This window comes from Aedes albopictus, chromosome 2 (genome assembly GCF_035046485.1).
Source record: "Aedes albopictus strain Foshan chromosome 2, AalbF5, whole genome shotgun sequence".
NCBI lineage: Eukaryota > Metazoa > Arthropoda > Insecta > Diptera > Culicidae > Aedes > Aedes albopictus.
The window spans coordinates 401,736,964-401,761,974 of record NC_085137.1 but is presented as its reverse complement, the minus strand read 5'-3'; the positions used below and the strand labels follow the sequence as shown (position 1 = coordinate 401,761,974).

The following is a 25,011-nucleotide window of genomic DNA, read 5'->3' as shown; positions in this document are numbered from 1 at the left end:
CAATAGAGCACAATATCTAATCACTAGCTAGATGGATGTCAACGTGAATAAAAATCTTAAAATTCCCATTATTCATTGTTAAAATTTAAAAAGTGTGTTGAAAACTACGTCAACTATGCGAACAGGCAGACTCCTCTACAATAAACGGAGATGAACCAGCCACCAGCTGAAAGTCTCGATAATAAAGATATTCATTCATTCACTCTTCTACAATATGATAAGGAATTTCTGCAGGAATTTATTTTTTTGAAGGAATGGCTTGGTTAAAACTGGAGAAACGCCGGGAGGAATATCTGGAAGAATTTATGGAGAAAGTGCTAAAGGAAATCTTGAAAAAAAAAATCAAGAACGAAATTATAAAGGAGTTCCTGGAGCTATCTTAGGAGGAATTTTTGATGAGATCAGGAAATGAGTTCCTGAAATAATTCCAAAATTGCTTGAGAAATTTTTTGAAAAATTATTGGAGTAATTTCAGAAGAAATTTTTGAGCAATTCCTGGGAACCTTGAATAAACAGCACTGATACTTCTATGGCAGCACTCATTTATAATTAGTTTTAGAAATATCTATAGAACCTGCATGCCACTATGTAAATTTCTACCTGGATGAATCTTTCATAAATTTCCTGCAAAACATCTTCAAGAGATCTCTTAAAAATTGATAGCAAAATTCTTGCAAGGATAGTTTATATTAAATCCCACATGCACAAAAAAGGCGAAATATTCTGTGTTGACATTTTTATTAAAGGACTAGCGGCAGCAATTAATGGAAATAAAGTAAAAAAACGTCGATTACGCCGCCGCCACCGAATAGGATGCACGGCATGACACCGGTGTCGCCGTCACCGCTGCCTTAAATTATTATATACGCCACTACCGGTGGAATGTGCTTCGGCGCATACGTCTAGTCTGAACGTTGTTTATTGAATTCAGTAAGGGACCGTTTATAAATGACGTAAGGGAGAGAGGCGTTGAAAATGGGCTAAAAAATGCCACGTCGTTTGTGGATGCTCTCTAATTGATCTTCACAAGACATAAATCCAACATAGTGGAATACTAGCCCGAAGCTTTGCAATTGCTGTTGGATATAAACAACTATCCGAAAAAGTAACCACTGAAAGGTTTAACATTGGTGGCTCCGAAGAGAAACGAACTCACGAACTGGAATCTCTAGTGTTGAATTTCAAAGTTTTTAACAGTGTCCAGTTAAAATCTGGGATTCAAAGCTCCAAACTCGCCAGACCTCGATCTCAAACAAGGAATCAATAATGAGATAGCTGCTTGTGGCTAACAGACACCTAAGTGTGTGAGTGTTTATCAGTGTGTAAAAAAATCGAAGGTTGAAAGTGAAGATTGACATTCTCATTTTTTCATTCGTGTTTGTCCACATTCATTGTCAAATTCTCCGTCACGAATATTTTGTCGCACGTCGTAAAACGCCCAATTCCTGTTAACAGAAGCACAATCCGACTTAATCGACAAATAGAGCAGTTAATTATTATTCCAATTAACTACTATACACAAGTTTTGAGGTGATTGGAAAAATAATCGGGAGTTACGGTCTAGTTATATTTCTCAGTGAAAATTGTCAATGACAGAAAAATGAATGAATAAGTGAGAAAGTTCATTCACCAAAATGAATTTTATTTTGATCCCTCAGTTGAGAATTCATGTTGAATTTCACTCGCTGAAATGAAAATTTTAAACTCTGGTTGTAATGCTGAAGATGCTGCGGTACAGTTCACCAGTTGCATAAGTTATTGGTGTGATATGATAGATTGACGCTGATTGAACGAAGTTTTCAACCCATTTCTGGTTATGGCTATGAATGTACACGAGCTGTATATAGAAAGCTACAAAGTAGCAGGATTCGAATCAGAAGGGGGTAGTCATTAAACCAAAATTGTCATTTCAAAATAAATTGGTCATCTTTCCAAAAAAATGCGAAGAAAAAAATCTGGACATTCGCCTGATCATCTAATAGAGAGATCATCACACAATCCAGTTATTTTGCGGTAAAAATCAACAAGTTTCCCGTTGTTGCTTGCCTGTCTCGTCAAATGATTGATGGCTGAAAATAGCCAAGAAAACAGGCATTTCGCGCCAAAAAACGTGCCCACTTCAAATTCCGTTTTCTTACTCAGCGAGTCCAATGTAGCAGCATCAGTAGCAGTGGTAGTCCTAACGCCAAAAAAAAAATCTCGCATACAATATCCATTCATTTGGACGACGCTCACATGCTCATGAGCTAACAAACGGCACACCAGGTAATCCTTTCAACAGACGACGGCAGTTGTCGCTTGTCGTGGAAATTGCTCGTAAAACTTATTCTCGACTGATGTTGATGCAGGTGCTGGGAAACATGGGAACCTACGTTTTCCCTCTTGCTGAACCTGACTGCTGCAGTAAGCTAGTGATTCCATGATGCCGCAAAATTAAATTCCGGCACAAAATCTTTCCGAGACGGTTTGGTAGCCGGGGCGAGAGCTCGATGGTCAATTGTGCCACTCTTAATTACGGTCATCATTTACACAAGCTCTGAGGAAAGAGAGAGAGCGCGAAATTCGTCCAGTGCCAGATCATAATTTACGTTTAGTACTGTCGTCGTCGGCCGGTGTGAACTGATTTGCATGACATTATTGGCTCATTCCGGAATTTATCATCTTAATCATTTGGGCTAAGGTACACCGGAATAAGTTGGAATGATGGGTGTTCAAATTGGTTCGTGATGTTCCTCTCAAGTGCAGCTCCTCAGGAGCAAATAGTAAAATAATGTTTGAATTTTAAAATATTATCACGACAGTTGCCCCCGGAACACCACATAACACCTTCTAAGACACTATTGAACAACAAGCATGAGAATCAACCGCCTTGAGTTCGCTCGACACCCTTTTATTTCGCTATCCATAGCAGTCTGTAGAGTTGAGTTGAGCTGGTTTTCAATAGCTCCATGATGTAGAAGATTCTATCGTTTTTCAATTTCGAGGTATTTAATAAACAGGTGATCGAACAATGTGCAATAAAATTCCAAGTTTGCAGTAAATCAACATTCCAAAACGTAGAAACGGAGTATAATTTGAATGCTTGTGGAAAATTTCGAATAAACTTCCTGATGATCCTTGTTTGAGTCCTTGAGAATATTTTTTAGCAGAGCTTTTAAGGAATCTGATTGAACTCCTGAGATATATTTAGGTGTGATGACTGGAAGAATTTGTGGCAATATTGCATGGGAATTACTGGAAGAATTCTTCGTGCCAGCGCTAGTAAGGAAGCTTTTAACTCAATCATTGGTAAACAAACCTCCACAGATACAGTTAGTACATTGTTTCTTCTGGAGCTTATAATATATTTTTTGGTGATATCTACAAAACTATCGCAACAAATCATAGCTGAACTAGTCTAGATCTCTATTCCTCTAAAAATAAACCTTCAATTGTATTGTTCCGAGTATATTCTCGCCGAAATTTCTTTGGAAACAGTTATAAATACTCATATACTGCATATATTTATCTCAGAACATAATCTAAAACAAATGTCAATTGACGTATTCCTGGAAGGAGTCTTGGAAGAATTTTTGAAGGTATTAAAGCCTTGAAAGTATTCCTGGAGGAAACCCTTGAGGGGCCTTTGTAAAAATTTCTGATGGGAATCCCTGGATAAATACTTGAAGAATTATTTTCGGAGTATTTCGGAAAACTCTCACATGATGGAATTCTTGGAAAAATGCTGAAATTCACTCCTGGACAAATAGCTGGTATCTATTAAAAAAAACAAAGTGTCTAGAGGAATTTAGAAAGCTATTCCTAGAGGAATTAGTGGTGCATTTTCTAAAGAAATTTCGGTAGGAAATCCTGGGAGAATTCCGAAAGAGTCTTTTCTGAGTGAATTTTTGAAACATTTCCTGAAAGCGCTTCTAGCATGTAAGTGCTTCTAAGTCACAGTGGCTGTAACAGAATAACATGATATAATCTTGGAAAAATTGCAGGGTGAATTTCTGAAGAAACTCTTTTGCAGGAGCTGTAGGGGGTATTCCTGAAGGAATTCATGGATGGATTCCTGAATAAATCTGTGGATGAACTCTTTAAAGATTTTTCGGAGATAATTATGAATGAATTCCAGTATGAATTCCTGAAGAATTTCCTGACTCCTGTTAACATAACAATAACATGGGACAATTGGGCGTAGAACGGCAGTGTATCCCTCTAAAATTATCTAATGGTATTTCAATAAAATCTCTGGAGGAGTTCTTCCAGGTAATTATGGAAAAATTCTTAAGTGAATCCAAACGATGATGAATGGATTTACGAAATTTCTGAACGAGCCCCTGAAAATTTTTTTGAAGGGATCCAGAGAAGAATTTCTGAAGAAACTCCTAGAGCAATCCCTGAAGGAATACCTGGAAAACCCCCTAGAAGAGTTCATACAGGTATGCCTGGAGTAAACCTTGTAGGAATCCCTCGAAGAATTTTTGGAAGTATACATGGAGGAATCCCTGGATGAATTCCTGTAGGAATTCATAGAGCAAATATGGGAGGACTCTTTCGAAAAGTATCTGAAAAAATGCTTAGATTATCCTGGGAGGAATTCCTAGACAAATTTCTGAAGGAATCTTTGGAGGAGTCTTTTGGACGCATTCCTGTATGAATTTTTAGAGGAATTCTTGGAGAAATCCCTGAAGGAACTCAGGAGGAAATCCCTGAGGCACTTGTGGACAAATTCTTGGCGGAATCCCTGGAGAAATTCCTGGAGGTATTTCTGAAAAAAAAAAAAAATCCTGGAGGATTTTCTGGAGAAACCGCTGAAGGAATTCTTAAAAAATCTCTGATGGAATTTCTGAAGGAATTATTGGAGGATTTTGTGGAGGCATCCTTGGAGAAATTCCTGCACAATTGGAATATTCCCTACCTGGAGTATTCCCTGGATAAATTTCCAGAGAAAACCCTGAATGAATCCGTGGAGGAACTCCTGCAGGAATACCTGGATGAATTTCTGTAGGATTCCGTAGAGAAATTCTGAGAGGAATTCCTAGAGAATTCCTAAAGGAATTTCTGGAGGAATTCCAGTAGGAATTATTGAAAGAAACAATGGAAAAATTTCTGAAGAAACCTCTTGAGAAATTCCGGGAGGAATCCCTTAAGAAATTTCTTGAGAAATGATTGGAAGAATCCCTGGGGAATTCTTGGAAAAGTTCCTGAAGGAATTTCTGGAGGAAACTCAGGAGGAATGCCTGGAGGAACTTCTGGACAAATTCCTGGCGGAATTCCAGGAGGTATTCCTGGAGAAATCCCTAGAGGAATTCTTGGAATATTTCCGAGTTACTATAGTATAGCTATAACTTGAGATATATCCATGGAAGAATTCCTGGAGAAACCCCTGAATGAAATTCTGGAGGAATCTCTTGAGGAATTCTGGGAAGAATTCCTAGAGAATTTCCAGAGGAATTTCCGGAGGTTCCACTGAAGAATTTCAGGAGGAATTCTTGAAAGAATATCTGGATGTAGAACTGGAGGAAAGATCGAAGTAATTCCTGGAGGAGGAAGAATCTCTTCCTGGAGGAATTCATGGTTGAATTTCTGGAGGAAACCGCGAAATAATTCCTGGAGGAATTACTGAATAAATTCTTGAAGTAATTTCTGAAGGAATCCGTGGAGGATTTCTTTGAGAAGTTCTTGGAGGAATTGCTGTAGGGATTTCTAAAAAAAAAATCCTGGAAGAATTCCTGGATCATTCCGGCAGAAATGCTTGGGGTAATTCCTGGAGGTATTTTTAATAAAATTCCCGGAGGAGTCCCCCGAGAAATGCATGGATGAAATTCTGGAGGAATGCCTGGAGAAAAACCTGGAATATTTGCTGGATAAATTCCAGGGGCAAATCCTGGGGGATACCTGAAGAAATCCTTGAAGGAATTCCTAGAAGAATCTCAGTAGATATTCATGCAGGAATCCTTGCAGAAATTCTTGGAACAATGTCTGCATGAACTACGGCAAAAGAATTTCCTGGAGAAATTGTCGTAGTTATTTCTGAAGAAATTCTTGGAGGAATTCCGAAATCAATTCCTAAAGAAATTTATGCAGGAATTCCTGGTGGAATTCTTAAAGGTATTCCTGTAGGAGTCACTGGATGAAATTCTGGAGGAATGCTTTGATGAATCCCTGGAGGAATGCCAGGAGGTATTCCTAAAAGAGTTCCTGGAGGAATTCCTAGATAATTACTTAGAGGAACTCCTGAAGAAATGTCTGGAAACATGCCTGTAAGCAATTCTTTAAAAAATTCTAGAGAAATAAAGGTATCTCTAGAGAAATACCTGAAGGAATTCCTAGTGGAATCCTTGAGAAATCTCCAGAGTAAATCCTGGAAGAATCCCTTAACAAATTTCATGAGGGATCCCTGGAGGAAACCTTGAAGAATCACTGGAGAACTATCAGGAAGAATCCCAGGAGGAATTCCCTGAGGAATCCCTGAAAAAAATCCTCGAGGAATTCCTGCAGGAATCCCTGGTGAAATCTTTACAGGAATTCCTTGAGGACGAGTACCTGTAGGATTTTTAAACGATTTCCTGAAGGAATTCACAGAGTAATTCTGGAACAATTCCTGAAGGAATTCCTGGAACAATTCCTGAAGGAATTCCTGGAACAATTCCTGAAGGAATTCCTGGAGGAATCCTTTGAGGAATTCCTGAAGGTATCCTAGAAAGAAATCCAAGGATCAATTCCTGAGGGAACTGCTGAAAAAATTCCAAGAGGAAGTATTGAAGAAATCGTTGAAATTCTTAAGAAAATCCTGAAGGAATCCCCAAAAAAAATGCGTAGAGAAACTCTTAGATGAATCCCTGTAGCAGTTCCTACAGAAATTCCTGGAGGATTTCCTGAAAAAAAAAAACAGGAGGAATGTCGAAAGCAATGCCAAAGGGAATTCCTTTGGAAATTTCTAATCAGTTGCTGAAGGAGTTTCTGAAAGAATTCCAAAGGAATTCCTGAAGCAATCCCAAAAAGAGTGCTTGGATACATTTTTAAAATAATCCTGGAAGTTGTTCTTGAAAGAATCGCAGAAGGAATTCCCGGCTGAATGCCTGGTGGAATTCTTGGAGGAATTTCTGAAACCCCACGAGGAATCCCGGAAGCAATCTTATGAGAAATTTGTTAGGGAATCACAGGAGAGTTTTCTTAGCAAATTCTTGGAAGAATTTTCGTAGGAATCGCTAGATCAAAATTATGAATCAATCCATGTCTGCAGTAATTTCTGGATGAATTATCGAACGAACAAATTGATGGACTCATAAAGTTTTAAATTTATAAGCAATTCCTGGATTATTTTTTGAGTGATCTCTAATAAAATTTTCCGAAAGAATATCTGGAAGACATTCCTTCAGAAATATTTCGAATAATTCTAGATTGAATTATTGGAGCAATCTCTAATAAAATTCTGGAAGGAATATATGGAGAAATAGTTGAAGAAATCTCTGAAGGAATACCTGCAGAAATGAAATTAATAATGAGATTTACGTCACTTGTCAACAGAATTCGATGGACAATTCTTCAATCTTATTCAATTATTTATTGTAGGGAAATTGTAGTTTTTTTAACAATTATTTTTTTAATGATATGGAAGCTTATTTATAAATTGGTAATTGATACCAAAGTGGCCACGAGATGTTAGGCGAGATGCACGAATAAAATCGATCATTTTTGGTTGATGCTTATATGGACGGGAATTTGATGAAAACCCTGTGTTAACATTGTATAGTTTTATCATTTATTGGGAGGCTTTTCAACTTATAACTTTCAAAGTATCATTTTGCCCCAATGCGCCTTGCTTGATCAAAAAAAAAAAAAATGGGAAGATATAAATTCGCTGCATTTCCATCTAGGAGACGTATTTATAGATCAGTTTTATTCGTTTTGAGATATGTCATCGTTCATATTGGCATCTACAGGGGTACTTAATCATTATTTAAATCTTTTTGAAAATACTTCTCTATTTATTATGAACACATGAACTACGATCCCTGTTAGATGTGAGTCAATGCTTTCACCTCCCGCAGTAAAAAAACGTCATCTTGATCTTGATAATGAGCAAGACGGGCTTGGTGGTCTAGTGGCTACCGCTTCTGATTCATATGCAGAAGGTCATGGGTTCAATCCCTGGCCCGTCCTTTTCATCCTACTTTGTATCTTTCTATCCACTTTCTCTCGCTCTCTCTTCTCTACATATACAACTCATGTATATTCATATGTTCATAACCATCGCTAGAACCAGAAACGAATTGAAAAAAAAAAGTCGTTTCCCTCCTTCCAACTTCCACTTACAGCACAGTGTATATATAACGCCTATAAGTTATGCAACCAAAGCGTGCTGTGCCGCTTGACCTTATTCACCACACAATCTATCACGAACAGTATAAAATAACCCCTATCCATGGATCGCATCACCGACCCAACGGTGACTCCCAGATCTCACATCCTTTCCGTTTAACAAATACCCCAGTCCGTGCGGGTTGTGGGGACGCGGAGTGCTCTCGGTCTCTAGTAGCAACAACCAGTACACTCTAACATTCCTCTCCCTTCCCAGCTGACTATAAGGGCCTGGCCGGCGCCGTTATTGATCAAATATGCATGAGCTGCTAAAATTGCACTTTGAGAATAAGTGGAATGTCCCAGCCCCTTATTCAGTTGGATCTCAGTGCAATTGGTACCAGTTCAGATCAATCACGGAGGAGCAACCATTGACATGTATAGTCAGAATTGATCGTGATCGATCGTCATCTTGATCTTGATAATGAGCGATTTTTGCTAGTTACGAGACGCGTTCTTTTTCACTGCACGAGACGCGAATTACGACAGTCGCGCAAAAACCGGGAAGTAATCTCTCTCCCGCCCGGTGACACTGATGGCTGGCCAGCCGAATGGAAAGTGATGTGTTTGGCAAGTTGTCAACCAAAATTAGAATCGCAAACGCAAACATTTTCCTTTCGCGAGATAATTGCGTAAATGGATGGCGATTAGCGGGGCCGGGTGGTGCCAACGTTTACATAATTCCGATCCGATTCCACACTCTGATCTTAGAAGCTGATCGATCGATGAATGAGTGGGAGTCATACCTAAACAGGACGGCCAAACGAACGTCAATCGAGCCGGAATGGAATTTTCATTTGCCGGGTCGCGGTTCATTCATGAGTCAGGTGGGACGATCGACCTATTTCCAACTGTAGTGTTTTCATTCATTTTTCCCACGCATTTTTCCGGTTCTTCGACTGCCCACCTCTGAGCCAGAATACTACCAGCCAGTCAGCAGTCCATCCATATCACTTGATCCCACACTCGCACAGAGGAACCTAGACCCACCCCAAACAGGGCAGCAGCGGGCGAGTGACTTTCTTCGTGTATGGTGGGCTCTGTTCGGTGGTGGTGATTTGTTTGGAATGCTCACCTCGCGGGTTTTTCAAATAAATTCCGCAATTCGCGCTTGTAAATGGCTCGTTAAAGACAGATAAATTTGTGGCCGCGCGATCCGGACTGGTAATTTGTTGTTATTTTTTTCGCGTAGGACTGACGGACGAGGCGTTGTTGGAAAAAGAGTGAAAGTGAAGGAATTTATTCGAACCGACCACGTCCAGTGGGAAAATGGATGGGCTGTTGTGGGAATGATTTATCGAATGTTCTGGAATTTGTGAAGAATGATCTAACACTTATTGTTGGGGAAAGGTATATTATCATGAGTAAGCACGAAGGGATTCTTAAAACTACGACTTACAATTTCAGTTCGATTTTAAGTAACTCTGTCCCCAAACAATAAATCTGAACGGATATTTCAAATAGCCTAGCAATAGAAACTTGAATTATTCAAAGGCTTACCACTTCGTGGTTATCGTATAGCTCACAATAAATACTTCAATTAAAGAAATTATGTTACCGAAAGCCCGTGTGTTAAGGGCAAATGAGGGTCAACTATTCACGGGATATGCAACTAAGACCTAGAACATTAAAAACATGGTTCAATATGTGTTTCCACACTGGCCCTCATCTCCATCGAGCATGCCTACCCTCTACACCTAGTGCAAGGCCCAAATTCAAGGATCTTTTCCTAATAATTATCAAAACCAAATAATTCTCAGCATCTAATCACACACGCGCCACTGCTTCATCAACAACAACGTTGAGGTTCTTTTGTTCTGCCCTCGCTTGACTTATCTACCGTTCCGTCACTATTTCGCTCGTTGTTCGCCCTAGCGGGGTTGCCAGTTTTGCAACACTTATAGTTATGGTCTTATTTATGCGCATGAGGCCTGTCCACTTTTTCAAAAATGTTCTCTGATCCTCAAGTCCACCCCATATTTTGATTGGCATCCTAAAAGAAGTAACTGATCAAAATTTCAGCCAAATCAATTGAAATTAGGAAGTGCATCAAATCAATTTAGTGTTTTTCGACTATTTTCAAACTTCAAAAACACGAATTCAAAAAAATAATTCTTTCAGCACAAATAAAAAGACATACTTGTTTGTTAGAAGTTCTCCGAACAACTGCCAATAAAATTTAAGGAAACATATGCAATTATAACATTATTTAGTTGAGGTTTTGATAGAATTTTTTTCCATCTGTATTAACGAGATTTTTAGCCCCATGTTTCTCATGAAGCTTGTCGGTGGGGCGCCTGATTGCCTCAAGGGAAATGGTAATAGGTAGATCTTTCCTCGGAAAGATAACGGGAAGGAGGTGGTCTTTCGCAAGAGAAAGATGACGGGTTTTTACTACCTAACCTTTATTCACTGATGTTGACCCTTGGCCAGGTTTAAATAGACTGTATAGATGCACTAGGAAACGGCTGGTTTTTATAGGCCTTGACGGTAGTTTGGAACCTTCCTGAAGCTGCTGCCATGGTGACGACGTCGCACATAGGCGTAAATGGACCAAATTCCTGGCCATAAGTCAAGATTTTTTTTGGGATTTTCCAAAGCCTAAAATTTTTTGAAGATGAATGAAGCATTACTTTATCATGTGGCAATTAATAAAACACTTTGAGATGCATATTTTTTTTAAAAACAAATGCCTGAATTTGATTATTTTCTTCACTTTTTTTATTTGTATTATAACTCATCGGAAGCACTTCAATTATCGAAATACCGACAGTTTGAAAAAAAAATGAGTGTGGAAACCAGTTCTCCTGACTAGGGTGTATCATTTAAACAAAAAACTGCACCTGGTTTCATTTATTTTGCTCTCTTACAGAAGAGTTTTCAAAATCATGTTTTTTATCATTTTTCAACCATTTTCAGCTTTCAAAAAGTTTTCAGATTCTGCCGCATTCTGTGATCTGGACAAAATTACAATAAAATATAATACATATCCTTTGTGAATTGCAAGAGAACGGGTATCAGAAAGTACCAGACACAAAAATAGATCATTTTCAAATTTTCACCTTTTTGACTAGTTTTTAGTTACAATTTATGTTTAATTTTGAAAAAAAAAACAGCTTCGTTTCGACTATTTTTTTATGAATGACCACTCATTTTCGGTAGAGAGATCATAGAAGAATAGAAATCTGGTATTGTATCTCCTAACGAAATGTGTCAAATGGAATCAATTTTGTAATTTTGAACAAAAATATCCATACACCGATAAACGCCCGAGTGTATGCAATGCACTAGTATTTATTTATTTATTTATTTATTTATTTATTTATTTATTCATTTATTTATTTATTTATTTATTTATTTATTTATTCAACGTCTTCAACTAATACAAGCTGTAAAGACTGGTGTATGATTTAATAAAAGTTTCAATCTAGACAATTACATCATAAACGTTACAATATTCAAACAACATACACAAATATTACAAAACAATATTACAATACTCAAACAATATAAAAATGATACATGAATCCAGCACAACTACTTCAAAATACAAATGCAATAAACACCTCTACAATTCACAAAACAATTTACGGTTTCCACACGTTTATTCTGCTATTCTGCTATTATCAACACATCCCCTGGCTTTCGCCCATCTGCGTTGTCTTTCCACTAGGCAATACGTCTACCAATTGATGTTTATGGGCTTGCCGGACCAAGTCATGTAGCTAAGCCAAACACCCCACCTACAACTGTTGGGTAGGCACCATTGTCCCGCCCACTGGTCTTTTACAGCTAGTTGTAGGTGCATGTGTGCGTGTAAGTATTGGAGTGTGTGTGTCAGTGTTGGTGTATTGTAGGCGCCAACTCGTTCTAATCCACTCTGATTGCTAACACCCTATTGAACCATTACCCTTAAATTTGGCAATCTATGAAATAGAATGAGTTAAACGCCTGTAAAAAACAGTCAGTTAAATCAAACAAGGAATATTAGTATTAAAGCGAAGATACAACGAAGCACCGCCCCGAACCTCGAGAGCACAAACCCCAAGAATCAAAATGACAGGCAGCGCCGATAAGTCGATCGACTGGCCACCATCAGTGAATAACCAATCGAGCAAACCCCCCAGCACAAACTGCCACCAGCTCTCCCGACCTGCGCCCAACAAATCCGAGGCACAGCCCAGCCTTAGCTTCACCTTAAAATCAAAATCTAGATTACAGAGCACAATACTTCCCAAGTAACCACGCAGCTCGAGCCGCAAATCACGCACAACACGGCACAAATAAGACAAACACCACCCCGCCCGTACAACCGAAACCGATCTAGGGGTCTAGAGAAGGGTCTCTTTCCACTTCAACCCGGACTCAACTGCACCCACAGGGCAGCGCACCTCACCCACACCGCACTCATTCATGCATCACTGTCCGATTCGCACGGTCATCTGGGTTGAGTCTATCTGCATGACCCCGCCCAACCTGTAACACAGAGTTAAAATCCCTCTCTTGCATTACAAAGTACTCCCTCTTCCTAAAGGTCTGTGCGTGGTATAAATGAGATCTTAGGGCTGAAGAAATCGTCACCAATACAACCGCCAACACTGAGCACTCAATGATGTCGGCTTTATCAACGACGACCCCCTCAGTCCCAAACCCACACTACCCAAGTAACCACCCTGCTGAAGCCGTATGCACCGCACGCACAAAGCACACACAAACCACCAAGGCCGAACAAAGGCGGAAAGCGGTGCCACCACTGCTGAATCACGACTTTTTCAGTATAATTCAGCAATCGTAGATCCATTCCCCGACCCTACTCAGCCCTAACGGTCCATAGCAATGCCTGTCAATATATGCGCCTCACACATGCAACCCCTACACCCTAACAGATGGTCAGGGATCACAGCCATCAAAACGTTCCACATTTTATCAGAGCTTACGACCTGTAGGCATGATGATTTCTCAATAGTTTCAAGCTCTTTCGGACCTTCCGCTATGGAAGACCATCATGGCCAGCGGTGTTAACAGTATGTTCCCTAGTTTTATATTTTTAAAACAAGTACCGCGATTTCGGGTGAAATTGATCGACGTGGGGACCATTTTTATTTGTTAAAAATAACGCTTTAAACTTAAAACAATTTGTAAAAAAATGTCCATCAGCTGGCTCAAGAGTTATTGAACAATGAGTTTACATGTTTTACAGATAATCAGCCACATATTTGTGTATAAAATTCAATATTTTCAGAAACTGCGTGTTAGGCGAACTTCAAAGACACTTTCAAACTTTCGTTACCGTAGCTGTATCGCACATGTCATGAATATTCGAATGAATGTTTTTAGCTTCCAAGTATTCGCTAAACCCGATTTCGTCATCAAAAGTTTTATAAATATTGAAATTTATGCTCAAGATTGTACTTTTCCGGAAGAACATGTTATATTTAGCACAGAAATTGCATAAATTCAGACGTTTTCTTAGGGGTTATTAAACTTTTAACTAAAATAATTAAAAATTTGGTGAACTTGTAAAAGATTTGCCTAGCTTTTCGCATTCCGGGGTGATTAATTCAGGTAGAAAAATATTTTCAACACTCACAACAACATTTCACTGACTGATCAATTTCACCCCGAAAGTAAAATTTTATATTTCAAATGATATTTTTTGTAACAAAATGATTAGCAGTAAAATTTTTAACCTCGTTGACTGATGAAAACCATGATCGTACTTGTTTTAAAGCATTAAATTTAACCGTATTGATAAGTATTCAAAAATTATTCGCCAAAAACTGCGAACTGTGATCAATTTCACCCGAAATCACGGTACTGGGGCATCAGTTATCAATTGCAATTGAGAGACCCGGTAGTTTCAAAGATATTGGAGAATTTTAATTTTTCATATGCGCGAGAATCACATTTTCATTGTGGGGTAACTTTGATAGTGCCTTGAAAAACACATCAAATATTAAAAAATATCACAGTTTGGAATCTTAGGAGTATAAACATGATGACAGAAGCCTTGTGGAATATATAAGATTGAATTTTTATAACAAAATATGGATTTTTTTATTAAATTCACCTTACAGAAATGAGTTTTTTGAGTACTGACTGAAAAATTCAGTGAGTATAGCTATTAAAAATCATTATCTTTGTAAAAATATATTTTAAACGGTACACTAACATATGATTACATGCTATTCGTGGTGAATTCTCTTTTTTGAGTTGTTTCTGAATGTTTTTTAAACAAATTTTGAACAAAGTAAAATTAATAACATGAATTACAAGAACATTGCATACTTTTAGGCGATTTTTGATGTATAGAGGTTTAGTCCCAATTTACAAAATTGATTCCTGTATTTAGAAATGCACTTTGTATAGAGAATAAGAGGCCATTCATTGAAAAAATAGTGTAAACAAAGTCATACAGCAGATTGTTTGAAAGGGTTAACAAATGACAAAAATATCAACAATTTTTTTCTGTTCAAAAAGTTAAATATAAACTCGATTTTAATGAAAATACGTTTAAGATGGACTTTCATATGTATAGTTGTGATCTACGTTTACCTTTTTCTTAACTAATTGAAGGAAACATAGTTATAATGTAAACTATACAATGCCGGTCACACTATCAAGGTTACCCGCATTATCAAAGATACCCAATTTTACGGTACGTTTAATAGAAAAGTAGCTGTACCAATATAAATTTAATCCAGAATATTTGAATGAAATAATCATTGGCGTATCTAGGATTTTTTCCTAGGGGGTGCCTAGAGGGTACCAGTTTCAGTGGCTTTCGGGTTGTTTTGCTTTTTTTGTAAAAGGTGTTACCGATCCACCCTCAATTTCTTTGCATAATGATATACTGCGATGCGGGGAAAATTAACCCGCAAATTGAAACGCGCTATATTTTAAAGAACAGCTTTGAAAAAAAAATCGAACCGTTGTACTGATTTAACACTATCCCGTCATATGAGGTTTAAAAACTCGATTGCGTATTTTGTATTTTTAGTTTGAACCCTTTTTTGTGGATTGAAAACAATCAGGTCCGTAAGAATACATTTTCAGAGCAATTATTGGAAATGTAAATCTCTGAAACTACGAAACATCCCCAAATTTCCGTTAATTTGTATTTATCGTGAAATCCTCTTTGCTTTATTGCATGATAAGAATCCTTATAAAAATAGTTTTCAAGAACAATTGTAAGAGTTATAAATACTTTAAATTGCAAAATCAGGATAAATTTTTGCATTAATGGCGATAGCGTTTTTGTTTCATTCGTTGAACACTACCACATGGACATGAAAATACTTTAGAGAAATTGTGAGTATGATTCTTAAAACTACAAAATTTAAACTCGATTATCCTGAGTTCCGTTCTGAAGCTTCACGAACATATTATCAATTTAGTTGAAACCCGAAATTTGGTACGAGCGAACTTCGATTATTCTCTTCGGGATTCTGATGCTCGCACCAAATTCCGATTTCGACGATCTTCGTATATCTGGTGAACGAAATGCTGTATAAAGCTGAATTTTTGACTTACGTAAAGCTAACATTGTAGTAATCAGTAAAAATTTCAGTTTCGTTAATTTTTGGTACACAAGAATTTTGTGTTTTTGGCAAAACATTCTTTTGGTAATTCCTCAGGGAATATTTCCGGTAATTGTTTTTCAATTTATTTTATTTAAGATTTCTTTTGTAAATCTCTCAGTAATTCCTTTGGATTTGGCAAATTTCTTCAGTAATATCTTTGGTTCTCTTTCGACAATTTATTTAAGAATTTATTTGATACTAAACACCTTCACGCATCCTCTGAAAATTTCATCGTCAGTTCCATTCGAAGTTCTTTAATACATCGTTTCCATAATTTTAATGAAAATTCTTTAGACAATTTCTTCTACATTTCTTCAGTAATTGTGAAAGGGATTCCTGCAGCAGATGGTTTCGGAATACCTTCGGCAGTTCCGATGTTACTTGCATTGAAGATTTATTTGGGAATTCCATCAGCAATTCCTTTGCAAATTTTGGAAACTTCGATTATTACTTTTGGGTATTTCTTCGGTAATTTCTTTGGAAATTGATCCGGCAAATTTCTTAAAGATTTCCTTCGGGAACTTATTTAAAAAAAATCTTTGGCGGTTCTTCAAAATTCTTGCACGATGATTCTATGGCAATTACTTTTCGAATTCTTTCTTATTTTTTTCAGAAATTATTCTGATGATTTCGGAAAATTTTTTAAAAAGCCCTAATATTTTCTTCACGTTTTTCTCTGGTAATTCTTATATGAATTCTTTTGACAACTACTTTGAAAGTTCTAAGGTAATGTTGATGGATTTTTTCCGGTAATTTGTTTGGGATTTTTCAGGAAGTTATTCGTGAGATTTATATGGTTTTCTTTGAGCAAACCCAGTTGAGAATTTATGAGTTTCCAATTCAGCAATTTTTGGAAGCAAATAATATAAATACAATATAATCATTATTATTTATTTATTTATTTTATTAGAGAGGCTTTAAACATAACCGTTCATTCACCTCTGAAAGAATATAATCATTAAGGAATAAAAATATGATCACAATAAAATTGCCTGAAAAAAATTGTAAAAAAACTGAAAAAAAATGCTGAAAAAATTAGGAATAGCCATTGAAATTATAGAAAAAATCCAAAAAATAGCAGATTAAATTCCAATGAAACTACCGTAGAAATTTTCAAAAACAAAACAACCATGCCGAACGAACGCTCAAAGTTATGGTCATACTGCGGTCTGGCGAGTACAACCCGAATAAAACGGTATCATACACTAATTTAACAGTGTATCATTTTCTGATCATACGTGTTATCGTAAACTGGATGATACATAGATGATACGACATATCGTATTCATGATAGCAGTTATCATTTTCGGTGTTTCGATGATAGACCGAATGGGTTGTTAAGTATCGTTACCATTCAAAAATGCCATTTTTCCCGAACAAAATTTTTGTGGAATCATACATGTTATGATCGCTTTATCATCAACATTATGATACAGCGAATAATAAAAACAAAACGGAAATATTTCACCAAATCTGTTTTGCCGACTGAGAAAAAAGCTAGCACACCCCTGCGGGCATTTGCCGGGCACTGTCAAATTTGTCTACGATTACGTGAATCATTGTTTACTTTTGCGGTTTTTTTGTACTTATTTTGTTGAATTGGGAATCGAAGCGTGTGATTCCCGAGGTTGCTTTCACTGCTTCTCGCGCGGTGTCTACTTCCTACTCTAAATCGGATCAGTGCTCGCGAGTGGCTCAAATGCGTGAAAGTTCTTCACCTGGAGAAGTGGATAGGTGAGATTAAAATAAAAGAAGCTGGGGTAGGATAATTACTAAGCGTAATAAGAAACCTCCCACTATCAACGACCAATCTTCTTTTGGTCCCCTCGCATGCTGTGGCAGCCAATGAAGGTGAGTTTCCATGAGAATTATCCAGTGATATTAGTCAAAGGCTGGTGCACGGCGGTCTCCAAAAGTAGTTTCTTACTACAGGTCGGACTCGATTATCCGGGTGACTCCAAAATTATTTCACCCCGGATAATCGAATCACCCGGATAATCGAGCCATGCTTCTTTTCTTTTATTTTTGATGTTCTTCAATCAAAAACTGTTCGTTAAACATAGAAGCTAACATACATAACGTTGTAGTGCATAAACTCAACGTCTAGTATTATTACGACCATGTTTTTTGAAAATGAAATTTTAGCTGAAAAATGTGAAAAAATAAATACAATTTTTAAATAGGCTAAATCCTACTTACAGGTGTTGTATTTGATGTTTATCACATTTGTTGACATAATGTAATCTAAAAATTTGTAAACAAAGCAAAAACAAACTTTTCCCCGGATAATCGAGCCATTTTTCCCGGATAATCGAGCCCCGGATAATCGGGCCCCCGGTTAATTGAACCCCCGGATAATCGAGTCCGACCTGTACAGTGATCTAAAAGCTAGAACTCAAAAGTGCTGCTTTCCGACGATTATAACGACACAGAAACACAAATTGACCATTTAACCCATTTCAAAAGTGTGGCAGTGATTGGATGTTGAAAAATAACTCGCCAAAACTATCGTTATTTGCGGAGCGTGCAAAACCATATTATTAAAAATTATTAATGTACCATTGGATGAATCATCATGAAAAGTGGTATGATTCTTGAAACATACTGAATAATGCAAAATTTTCATCTTTAATCGTCCAATCATTAAACTATTATAACTTTTGTTGTAATTATTCCACGAACAAATATCTTATAATATGAACGATTCCATTGATCGTATTTTTCTATGCGGGAAAGTCGTTCGAAACTGAGAGAGAGGAGACAGCTCACTGACAGCCACGATGTTTACATGTCTTCTTCTTACTTCTTTTTTCAACTTTGTGCGCCGCACAATGGTTTGAAAACATATAATTGGTCAAAAATGATTTGCATATTGAGTTTGTAGCGACAGAGCATGGAAAATAAATGGATTCGTTGCGCTGGTCGAGGAAAACTGATCATTAATATTATATCATTTTCAATCACAACAAACGGAGCGGAATTTTAATAAGATATTTTGTATATTTGGCCACTCCACACCATCAATGTGCGATTTTCAGCTCGGTTCGCGGTGACAGTTTGTGACAGGTCCTCCTTGACATTAAGTAGCACGCAATCGAAGCCAGCTGTCTCCTCTCTCTCAGGTAGCACCTCCTAGGATTTTTCTGGAAATTTCAACTATTTCCGAAATTTGTTTAGGGATTTTTCTAGTGATTTCTTTTGGGATTCCTTCAGCTGGAATTCCTTGAGGAAGGCCAAGAGGTGTTCTAAGAGCAGAGGTGGATACGCTTACCGTTAACCGTTAACACATTTCAGACGAACATTTGCCTCTATTTCCGCAAAGGTCACATAAAAGTTCACTATTAATGTTCTCCAATCTGCAAGTGATGTGTACCTTTCTATTGATGTGGAAAAAAATCAATTTGAACTTTTAGTTTTCGAGTTATTAAGAGACGAACGCAATTTAACGGTTGACGATTAATGACAACTATTCGTTGACAGTTAAATTGCGTTTGCCACTCAATAACTCGAAAACTTTAAGTTCAAATTAATCTTTTTTCACCTCAGTAAAAAGATATACCTCACTTGCAGATTGGAGAACATTTGAAGTGAACTTTTAAGTGACCTTGGCGAAAATTGATGCAAATGCTCATCCGAAATGCGTTAACGGTTAACGACAAGCGTGCCCACCACTGTCCAGGAGTAATACCATGATTAATTTCTAGAGTAATCCATGAATAAAAACTCAAGAGGACTTCCTGGATGAGTCTTTAGAAAAATCCCTGGAGAATTAAAGACATTTCTGGAAGTATCCGAGGAAAACTGCCTAGAAGAATCCCAGCAAGAATGCCAGGAGAAATTCCTAGAGGGATTGCTGCAAGTATCACAGTAAAAATTTCTGGTGGAGGCCTAGGATGCATTCCTGAAACATTAGAAGCAGAAGGAATTGCTTATGGAATCCCAGGAGGAATTCCTGGATGAAAGTCAAGAGGAGTTCCTGGAGAAATCTAATGAGAAATATTTGAAGAAATCCCAGTAAAAAAATCCTTTAAGATTTCAAGGAGGAAATATCGAAGGTACTTGTGCAAGGCTACTAGGGAGATTGCTCTGAATAATCCCAGCTAGTTTTTTAAGGAATCCCTGGAGAAATTCTATAAAAAAACAGGAATTTCTAGACAAACCCCTCCAGGAATGCTTGGGGGAATCCAAAGAAAATAATCCTTGGAATATCTACAGAAGTTCCTGCAAGAATCGGTAGAAGTATTCTGGAAGAATCTATAGAGAAGGTCCTAAAGGAATCACAGGAGGAATTTCTGACGGAATCTTAGGAAGATTTCCCGGAAGAATTCCATCCATAATGCTAGGATAAATTCGTATAGGAATCACTAGAAGAATTTCTGTACGTGGAAGAACCGCAGGAGGAGTTGTTGAGGTATTCTTTGAGAAAGGCCAGAAGGATTTTCTGCAGGAACTCCATGAGGAATTTCTGAAGGAACCTTTGGAGAAATCCCTGGTTGAACAACCGAAGGAATTTCTGCAAGAATTCCAGGAAGCTTTCCTGAAAAAAAAAAACCAGCAAAGAAGCCAAGGGAAAGGATAATCCAGGAGAATCCGTAGCATAATTTCTGAAGTACCACACTTGGAATTTCTGGAAGAAGAATTCCGGGAGATATCATAGAAGTAATTTCTATAGAAATCCTAGAATCAGGAGGAATGCCGGGGGTATCCTACGAGAAGTTCCTCTAACAAATGCCTGGAGGAATGCCTACAGTTCTCCTTGAAAGAATCGGAGGAATCTCTGGAAGACTTCCCGAAAGTATTGCAGCAAGTTAGTATGCCAGGAGAAATTTCTAGAAGTATTTCTAAAGGAGTCCTAATGGATATTGCTTGGAGAATTCCAGCTGGAATTTATGGAGAAAGGTCAATAGAAGTTCTTGGAGAAATCCCCTATGGAATTTCTGGAAGAACCTCTGGGGGAAGTCCTGGATAAATCCTTGGAGAAATCTCTGGAGTAATCACCGAAGGGCTTTTCAGAAAAATCCCAGTGAGATTTTTCGGAAGAAATTCCCTAGTAGATTTCCTGAAGGTACCATAGTGAGAATTTTTGAAGGAGTTCTAAGAGAAATTGCTGGAAGAAACGCAGTAGGTGTTGCTTGAGGAATCCTAGCCACAATTGGGTTTGTGACACATTTTGACAGCTGGGCAACAGCTTGACAGCTCCGCCCAGTACAAAATGGAACGATGGGTGATTCGACAAATCGCCTCCATACAAACTTCAATTGAATTTTTGAATAGGTCCCCGGGATACAAAATTCATGAAAATTTGGATTTCGGCTCAACACCTCTAAAAAGCCAATTTCCGGAGGAAGGCCAATATAAGCTCTTGGAAGAATTCCATGAAGAATTTCTGGTAGAATCTCTGAATAAAATCTCCATAGGAATTCCTGGAAAAATCACCGGAGGAACTTCTGGAAAAATCCCAGGAAGATTGTCTTGAATAATCCCACCGGGAATTCATGAAGGAATCCCAATATAAATTTTTAGAGGAATCCCTATAGGATAATTCCGAGAAGTATCATAGTAAAAATTTCCAAATAAATCCTAGGAGAAATTACTGGATCAATCTCTGCAGAATTTTCTAGTATGTACAACCCCATCAGGACTGCCTAGAGAAAGCTAAGGGAAGTTTATTGAAGAAATATCGGGAGGAATCCATAAAGGAAACCTGGAGAAATCACTGTATAAATGGATAGAGTTATTTCTGGAGCAATGCATGGATAAGTCTGTTGATTGTTCCTACCAATATCCAAAACGCCAAAACGTACAACTGGTGTAAGTAATTCCGTGTGTGCTTAAGTTTTGTTCAAATGTGCGATTCATAAATATTGGAATTATTGTGTGAAGTTTTAACTTTTAGGTGACTGTCAAGGAAAAATTCTAGGGGGTGCCGAATTTGTTCTAGGGGGTGCCAGGCACCCCTGGAGCCCCCCCTAGCTACGCCAATGGAAATAATAATCAATTTATTGGAGAAATCATTTAAGAGGAATTGAGAGATTGTAAGATTGTTAGGTTTTTATCATTTTTAGAAATCTATCATAAATCTATGGATGGAGCTGTCATCAAACAGTTGTTCAGCTGTCAAAAACTGATACCTTGATATTTGAACATCTCTTTGAAATTGATTATACAGTGTATCAAACAATTGTCCGTACAGCAAATTTTTTGCCAAAATAATTTTTCCATCAAATGTTTATAACTTTTTTATACGTCAATCAAAACCGCTGAAATTTTGACCAATCATGAATCATATATTACTGCTCTATTGGTAAAATTTTGAGCGAGATCGAATAAGTTTTCTGAAAGTTATAGAACTTTTACTAAAACTTATAAGATTTTTGAACACATTTTTAAAACATTCTATCTCAATATGTAGTCGATGAAACTTTTTCAATCTTTTTTGTGTTACAGCTTATAACTAAGGCTTTCATATGCAGCTTCGTTTGAGGTTTTATATTTACTACCAAAAATATGAAAAATTTGCTTACGGTAGTTGACGGTATTTAAAAAATTACCATATTTTGAACATATAATCTGCCAAACGTTTTCTACCAATAAAAGTGCATTAACTGAACGAAAAATGCATAGGACCTACTCTTCATATGTTGTTTAGTAGGTCCTGTATAAAAATATTAAATTAAGAGAATTTAAAAAAGTTGAAAACACTTGGCACTTTTATTGATCAAAATATGATAAATTTCCAAATAATACTCTGAATATATAGAGATTTTTCATGTTTTTTGTAGTGAATATAAATCCTCAAACGAAGCTGCATATGAAAGCCTTAGGTATAAGCTGTAACACAAAAAATATTGAAACAGTTTCATCGACTACATTTTGAGATATAATGTTTTAAAAATGTGTTCAAAAATCCTATAAGTTTTACTAAAAGTTCTATAACTTTCAGAAAACTTATTCGATCTCGCTCAAAATTTTACCAATGGAGCTGCAATATATGGTTTATGATTGGTCAAAATTTCAGCGTTTTTGATTGACGTATAAAAAAGTTATAAACATTTGAATGAAAAATTATTTTGACCAAAAAATTGCTGTACGGACAATTGTTTGATACACTGTAGGTATGTGATAACGATCTAAAATCTGGAAAAATAATGGTAGTTCCCAAGAAAATCGTGCTCTTCAGTTAAAAATTATGAAATTGATCAATTTTTCAAAATACGAAAACTTAATTGATAAGTGAATGAAGCAAGAGAGTAAGAAATAAAAGTGTTACACTTGTTCCAACAGGAACAGGAAATTTTGCTTAAACCCAAACAGAAATGAATCTGTACACACTTCAGAATATTAAACCTGTCATTTTCGTCTCCGTGTCCAATTAGGCACTCGCCATCTCAGCTCGTTTCAGCTCAATTTCGTTCTCTAATTACCGATAGCCGCCCCATGGAGAAACTCGATTCGCTACACCTCATCCAACGCGCACTAACTACCCATATAAAAGCGCAATCAATGAAACTATTTCACACCAATTAAACCCGTCCGTACTAGCGCTAGAAATGCCCAGCCCATCTTACCTTGAGTGGGATAGTTTTCGTCGACCTTGAACATCTTGAACCTCCCGGGGATTGTTTACTATCTATGGCGGCGATTGTTGTTGTTGTATTGGTTTCTCTCTGCGAACGCTCTCTGTGCGTTCGTTCTTTCTTCTCGACGACCTCACGCGTAACTCGTAATTTTCCCCAGCACTGCCTGCCTGCTAAGGTCACTTTTCACTTTTCAACACCACCCGATCGCGTTTTTCCGCCAGGACAGACAGATCAGAATTCTTGGTCGTCCGCGTCGTCGCCACTGAAGTTATTTTCTCATTTTTGAACAATTTGCCTTTCTTCTTCGACTGTTGTTGATCATTGAGGAGGCGTCGTAAATTTTGTCGACTTTTATTGTCTTTTTTGTGAACAAATTCGGCGCTCACATGTATTGGACCCTTGTAACGTTTCACGGAGCTGATCAACCGTACGATCGGATTCCCACTACACTTCACAGAAAAATTAATGCCTTTTTTGGCATCCACGAATGATCCTCAAATCCGCAATCTCACCGAATGTTGATGGTCACAGCTCAGCTTCCTGAAACAACGGATCACTTTCACCGATCTGCACTGCTGATCTAATGGCTCGCGATCATCTTCGTACACAACTGCAGTAGGTATAGTCTTCGTCTTCCTGGTTAGAAGGTTCGGCACGCACTGCGACGATGGCGAGTGCCGCCAGCCACCCAGCAGAATCTGATCCGCACAAATCTCAGCAGAACCCGTGATAAATTGGTTTGATCTTGAGCGTGCATTCAGCAGAGCGAGGAAATTTGTCGCCAACGATCAACGATCCAACCGTCTGTCTGGTCCGATCTTGTGAATGTGAACACAACCGCGCAGATATTAAACCGTAGAATCGCGACGTCCACTCGAATTGCGTCTGCCGTGATTAACGTGCGAATGGCAAATAAGCGGCGGAGAGTGCCGTTCACACGACTGACGAAGAAAGTCGGCGCGCAGATTTTTCTTGGATTTATTTTTGAGCAGAAATTTCCACTCCGCTCTTGGTCCTATACGGACGAAGATCGTATTCTCTGATGGTGCTCGCACTCACTTTCGATCGCGCGCATATGGGCGCGGTGGCGATCTGTTTTAGCTGGTATAGCAGGCCAGGCGCGAATATTCGCAGGATGATGATGATGAAAATGATGATGATTTACTAAGCAAATGACCGAGGCCTTCTAATCCCAGTGGTCAGATTTGTATTTCGCCGTGTTTCTTCGGAATGTTGTACTTCACCGCTTCGCGTGTTTAGGTTGGTTACTGAATCGATGAAGATTTGGAAACAGGGTTTGGACACCATCGCGGTAAGGGTATGCGATATCTATGAGCCATACTAATTTGCATACTTGCTGAGGTATCTCAAATTGAAGTTCTCTTACTTACTTGGATTTTCAGGGGAGCCTAAAAGAAGAAGTTTCCAGGGGGTTTTATTGATGCTTTGAGGGAGTCGAGGGGAAATTTAGAGAATTAAGTAAGTCATGAAATTTTGAG

General features: G+C 37.8%; 1 protein-coding gene and 1 long non-coding RNA gene across 2 annotated transcripts in view; one reads left to right on the top strand and one right to left on the bottom strand.

Annotated features, from left to right (window-relative positions):
• The window catches only part of LOC109403665 (myosin light chain kinase 2, skeletal/cardiac muscle), an 83,001-nt gene extending 58,372 nt beyond the window's left edge, over positions 1-24,629 (bottom strand). Inside the window, exons 1-2 of the mRNA XM_062853309.1 lie at positions 24,367-24,629; positions 23,501-24,052 (exon numbers count right to left, since the gene is read on the bottom strand). Of these exons, the coding sequence (XP_062709293.1) occupies positions 23,501-23,534 (34 nt within the window). The 5' untranslated portion in view covers positions 23,535-24,052; positions 24,367-24,629. The remainder of the gene's footprint in view (positions 1-23,500; positions 24,053-24,366) is intronic.
• Positions 16,889-18,850, top strand: LOC134287298 (uncharacterized). The gene is made up of 2 exons (XR_009997199.1): positions 16,889-17,864; positions 18,310-18,850. It is a non-coding gene; the product is annotated as an uncharacterized LOC134287298 (long non-coding RNA).
• Positions 24,630-25,011: the final 382 nt, after the last annotated feature.